General features: G+C 35.5%; 1 protein-coding gene across 1 annotated transcript; it reads left to right on the top strand.

The window, feature by feature from the left end:
- Positions 1 to 517: 517 nt before the first annotated feature.
- On the top strand, positions 518 to 1,054 carry LOC107474749 (serine/arginine-rich splicing factor SC35-like). The gene is made up of 2 exons (XM_016094390.1): positions 518 to 574; positions 707 to 1,054. The coding sequence occupies exons 1-2, from the start codon at positions 518 to 520 to the stop codon at positions 1,052 to 1,054; spliced, it is 405 nt and encodes a 134-aa protein (XP_015949876.1).
- The last annotated feature ends 5,311 nt before the right edge of the window (positions 1,055 to 6,365 follow it).

Below are 6,365 nucleotides of genomic sequence, written 5' to 3'. Positions count from 1 at the left end.
TGATTTCAGTGATGAGGAAGGGTTCAATAGTGATGAAGTTGATGTGGATTATGAAGTGGGTGGTGGTTTAAAGAAAGAGGACAGCGAGGATGATGATGAGAATGAAGCAATTAGATATCCGATCCATAAAGATATGAAAGATATGACAAGGTACAAATGGGAAGTTGACACTGTGTTTGCTTCAAGGGAGGAATTCAAGGACACTGTTATAGTTTATGCAGTGCAAACAAGAAGGGGACTGAGGTATGCGAAACTTGACTTGGTTAGGGTGAGGGCTGTTTGTCAAGAAGGTTGTCCGTTTTGGTTATACGCCGCAAAAATGAGTGAGGAGGAGACTTGGCAGCTTAGGTCAATGAACCTTAAGCATACTTGTGGCCAGTCACATAGGGTAGTGATACTGCATGCTGGTTGGCTGAGTAAAGCATTTAGAAAGAAAGTGGAAGGTAACCCAAAGGTGAAGATAAAGGACCTAGTCAACAAGGCACAAAGGAAATAGAATTTGACAGTGACAACATCAATGGCAGCTAGGTCTAGACAAGCTGCATTGGATGAATCCAGAGGTGCTCAAACTGTGGTGAATTTGGACACAAGAGGGGAGGATGCAAGAAGCCATCCCTGGATGTAAGTGTATGTATATCATCAAATGCATGTAGGTTAGGGTGACAGTTTCATTTTTTCATTAAGTGCATTCTTTAATGTTTTTCAGGCCCAACAACCAAGGCAAGCTGCTAACAAGAGGACCAGAGGAGGAAGGAAACCTTCATATATCAGACCCAAAACCAGTTCTAAGGCTTCATCTCAGCCTGAGAAGCAATCTGCAAGTGGGGGTTTGAGGAGGTCCACCAGGTCTAGAGCATCATCTCAGTCCCAACCAGCCATCACCTCTTCTCAGCCCAACTCAACCAATTCCAGGTCCAAGCCCACATCATCCTCAACTAGGCCCAAGAGTCCACCAGCAGGTACTCTCCACCCAAGGCCCAATAGAAAGCCCATCAGAAGCCTTACACAACAACCACCAGCACCAAAGGAGAAGGGTGCAGCCAGCTCCAGCTAACCAGCCAGGCTTGTCTCCTTCAGTCACAGAATTCCACTTCATGTTTCTCCTAGAAAGCTGAGGCTCATGGCTAAACTTCCACCAAGACTTTGGGGAAAACTTTAGAATGTTCTGAGAATTTATCTTTTGTGCTGTAATTAATGTACTGTTGCTTGAATTGACACAATGTTTGTGACATTTTTTTTGGTTTTTTGATAACTAGACAACATGGCTTATGATTAATCTTTCTTAGTGAGCAACAGAGTTGCAGTAGGTTTTTTGAATGTCCTAGACTATATTTTGTTTAGTCTCCATGTAATGGAATTGATGGTGACTCAAGTATCCACCATTTGGTGTTATTTTCCTATGCTTATTATTGAATTACACTAGACTGTGTTCTGCCTAATGTTATTCTGGTTCTGTTTAACGAATTTTCACCTTTGAGTTTATTTTCTACAATGTTGATTAACAGAACTCTTCAGTCACAATTTCCATGCTAACAGATAAATTTTCATTCCAATTAATTGTCAGATTACAAGGAGATCATTTCACTCACAAAATTAATCACCAAAACCCTAAACCAAACCCAGATGTTCAACAATACCCAATACATCTCAATTTACATAACTCAGACCCAATCAAACAAATGCAAACTGAACACTAAATTCTCCCCTAATTTCATCAACCATACTTCAATGGCAGCACACACGCTACCCCCTCCCTCTGATTGAACCAAATCTGCGACTAGAAGCAAAACAACACAACCCATCCAAAAATCCCTAACACTGCAGCAACCTTCAGCTTCCACTCAATGTCCCTCACTTTTGCTTTCAGGGTCGCAACTTTCCTCTTCATCCTTGCAACATGAGGATCCTCACTCTCTGCTTCTGGGTCTGCTCATCGGAAGAAATCACACTCCTCATGGATCTGCAGCAACCCACCAGAGTCAGAGCCCAGGACAAACAATACCTTGCCATTACCCACCTACAGAAACTTAAAACCCTAACCTCATAGTAGACACACCCCCAAAATCGTCGCCCAGGGTTGTTCTTCGTTCTCGAAATTCTAAGCACGGGTCTCTCTCCATGTCCACACACAAGCTCCCTCTTCTGCGTAGACGACCAACTCCGACACGACCTTGAGCTTTCGGCGGCCATGGCTCCACTCACCTTCGAAAGTCCTTCCTCCTTCTCTGCTTCGTTGGTTAGGGATGACTGCTCAAATTTAATCCCAACCCTCCCCAAATCAGAACTTTATATAAATAAATAAATAAACAAATAAATTAACTTTATTTATTAAAACCTCCAATAGACACTAACGGCTAAAGGGCAAAAGTGTCCAAAAATTTTGTTTTGAGGGGGGAAGGACGATTTTAAAGTGAATCTGAGCATTCGGGATGATTTTAATAACAAAAAAGGTCAGAGACGAATTTGATTTTCACCCCTTACCTTAGGGACGATTTCAGTACTTAACCCTAATATAATTATCTTGAAGAATGAATTTGATTGAATGATAATTAATTAGGCTATTGATGAGAGAGAGGTACGGTAGTTAACTTTTCAATTTTGATGAAAGGGTAACTATGAAAAATTTAAAAATTATTTTCGAAACAACATAGAGATAACTATAATATTTGAAAACTAGGAACCGATAATTGTAATATCAAAATAATTTGAGTGATGAATTATGTAATTTGCCGTTTATTCGGTTTTTGGTCAAGTTTGTTTAATTATTATTGTTATTGTTATTTTATACAGTTTTTATTCACTAATAAAAATCTATTAGTATTTTTAAGCAAATGTATACAACTATAAATAAGTTATAACAAATGTACATAAAAAAATCAAACAAAAAACTAATAATACTATCAAATAAAGTAAATCAAAATCCTAAATTCTACAGTTCTAATAGTCATTATCGCGATCATTTTTTTATTTGTCTTGGCTCTTATGCAAAGAACGAGGAGCTCCTTCCAATAGTGCCGTTGCCACGAATGGATATCTGCTCATACTACATCATCATCTATTATCGCATTTGCTAAATCTGCTATAGTTTTTACCTGAGCTCTTGCCTTAGGGATTCTATCTCTACATCGCGAGCATCTCTTGCTGTCATGCGTGCAAGGAGCTTGTTATACCTCTCCTTAGCCAGATGCAACTAATGACCTTGGTCCTGAAGGCTCTGACTAAGGCTGTGAACACGCTCTCGCAAATCGACGTCCTCAAGATCGGCAAGACTAGTGGATGAGGGGGACGAATCCCTCAAGATGGAGGTGCGGAGGTTGCTGGCGAAGAATGACTCCAACTAATCCATAAACATGATTTTTGTATGTTTCGGATGCGGTCTCACGCCATATGCATCAGGATTGACAACATACAGAAGTAGCGGAGTTGTTGTTGTCCTCCCCACTTTGCTGAAATTGATGGGTTGCGACCTCGAAATTTTGCATGTAAGATTCCTATATATTATATTATATGCAAAAGTTATTAAGACGATAATTAATTGAAAATGAATATATATTATGAAATAAACCACAACGTTTACTCACATAATAATCTATAGGCCGCTAATAAGCAAATCTTTTGATTAAGTGTGAGTACACCTGAAGGTCTCCGCTATCGTTGCCTCATGATCCAACGACTTAAACTGCACACGTTGAAACAATAGATTAAATTAAGTGATAATAAATTTAAAAATCAAAGATAAAATGAACTTGAGATACTAAAACAACTTACATACCAATAAGACCTTTGTCTTCATGGAGGTTATTAACCTGCCAGTATACTTAGCCGATTTGACTGATGCCCTATTGGTCTTGTTTGTGACTCGGTGATGTCTAAACCCCTTATTAGTCTCTCAATATAAGTAGAAGGCCTTCTTAATATCCGGGCAGAGCCATTAAGTAAGGTAGTCCGCCTTTTACATACATCCTCAAGCATTTTCTGAAGCTGTCTAGCCATGCAATAGTAAAAAATCTTTTTGATAATAATATCATGAGTCTTCTTTCATATAAATTTCTTCTGCATAAGAAAATATTTAGCACTAGTTAATCAAAATTAAATACATAATTAAACGAAATAGAAGATAGTAACTAACTCAAGTTTGAATATGTAAAGATTTTATGCTCATTTATAAAATCATCACTCTCTGGTCTCAGTAGGGATCTTCTTATAGCTCGATCATAAGTGATCGTACATCAACTTAATGACATTAGTACACTCCTATCTATATACATGTATTGTTATCTGGTGCAAATCTATCAATAGAGAACTTAAAATTAGTAAACACAATTGTTTAACAACTTCAAAATAAATTGCATTTTTATCAATTAAAAATAATACTCATCACAAAGTTAAACCATCAGACTAAATTGTCATTCTAATTCAAAAAGTCATTTAACTTAACCAACCTAACAAACTTAATTGATAAAAATATATTAATTTAAACTACAAATTTAATTCACCTAAAATAATCTAATTGCAATACAATGTTAACCCTAATAACTTAAGCTTATTAAATTCATTGGGTGAAACTAATTCAAAAAGTCATTTAACTTAACTAACCTAACGAACCTAATTGATAAAAATATATTAATTTAAACTACAAAACCTAATTCACCTAAAATAATCTAATTACAAAATAAAATTAACCTTAACAACCTGAACTTATTAAATTTATTGGGTAAAATTAATTCAAAAAATCATTCAACTTAACTAACCTAACGAACCTAATTGATAAAAATATATTTATTTAAACTACAAAATCTAATTTATCTAAAATAATCTAATTACAAAACAAAGTTAACCCTAACAATATAAATTTATTAAATTTACTAAGTGAAACTAATTTAAAAAATCATTTAACATAACTAATCTAACACACCTAATTAATAAAAATATATTAATTTAAACTACAAAACCTAATTCACCTAAAATAATCTAATTGCAAACAAAGTTAATCCTAATAACCTAAATTGATTAAATTCATCTATTAATTCAAAAAGTCATTTAACTTAACTAACCTAACAAACCTAATTAATTGATAAAAATATGTTAATTTTAATTACAAAATTTAATTCACCTAAAATAAAACAGAATTAATAAAGTATTAAAATTTGAGTCAAACTTGTCAGATCATCTAATGGTTTTTAAATATCAACTTCATATGAAAATAACTGTATGTGAGTTTTCACCTATAATAATATAATAATACAATAAATATAAACTAATTAATAGTATTAAAATTTGAAAATGATAATTATTTTTATTAAAATAAAATAAAAGTACTTATAATAAAAAAATTAAATTTTATATAATTATTTAATTATACCGGGTTAATCGGTTCGACCAGTGACTCACTAATTGAACCAATGATACAGTGACCCAGTAACCTACACCGGTTCGGTTCTGATGTCTATTAGGCTGATGTGGAGCGCAATAATTTGCATGAGTTTAATGCAGGGTAGACTTATAATTACGTTGCCCAAAAGATATTTTTTATGTTTGGGTCTTGTATGTGAATAGTGACTGATGAGCGGATAATTTGTATGCTTTTTGGCATTGTTTTTAGTATAGTTTTTAGTTAAAATTCACTTTTCTGGACTTTACTATGAGTTTGTGTGTTTTTCTGTGATTTTAGGTATTTTCTGGCTGAAATTGAGGGACGTGAGCAAAAATCTGATTCAGAGGCTGAAAAGGACTGCAGATGCTGTTGGATTCTGACCTCTCTGCACTCGAAGTGGATTTTCTGGAGCTATAGAAGCCCAATTGGCGCGCTCTCAACGGAGTTGAAAAGTAGACATCCTAGGCTTTCCAGCAATATATAATAGTCCATACTTTACCCAAGATTTGATGGCCCAAACCGGCGTTCAAAGTCACCTTCAGAATTCCCAGCGTTAAACGCCGGAACTGGCACAAGGATGGGAGTTAAACGCCCAAACTGGCACAAAAGCTGGCGTTTAACTCCAAGAGAAGTCTCTACACGAAAATACTTCAATGCTCAGCCCAAGCACACACCAAGTGGGCCCGGAAGTGGATTTTTATGTCATTTACTCATCTTTGTAAACCTTAAGCTACTAGTTCTCTATAAGTAGGACCTTTTACTATTGTATTTTCATCTTCGGACATCTAGTTCTTAGATCATTGGGAGGCTGGCCTCACGGCCATGCCTAGACCTTGTTCTTATGTATTTTCAACGGTGGAGTTTCTACACACCATAGATTAAGGTGTGGAGCTCTGCTGTACCTCGAGTATTAATGCAATTACTATTGTTCTTCTATTCAATTCCGCTTGTTCTTGTTCTAAGATATCACTTGTTCTTCAACTTGATGAAT

The sequence above is a fragment of the Arachis duranensis genome, chromosome 2 (assembly GCF_000817695.3).
Source record: "Arachis duranensis cultivar V14167 chromosome 2, aradu.V14167.gnm2.J7QH, whole genome shotgun sequence".
NCBI classification, from domain to species: Eukaryota; Viridiplantae; Streptophyta; class Magnoliopsida; order Fabales; family Fabaceae; genus Arachis; species Arachis duranensis.
The sequence above is the reverse complement of the archived record's forward strand: the minus strand, read 5'-3'. Positions and strand labels throughout refer to the sequence as shown.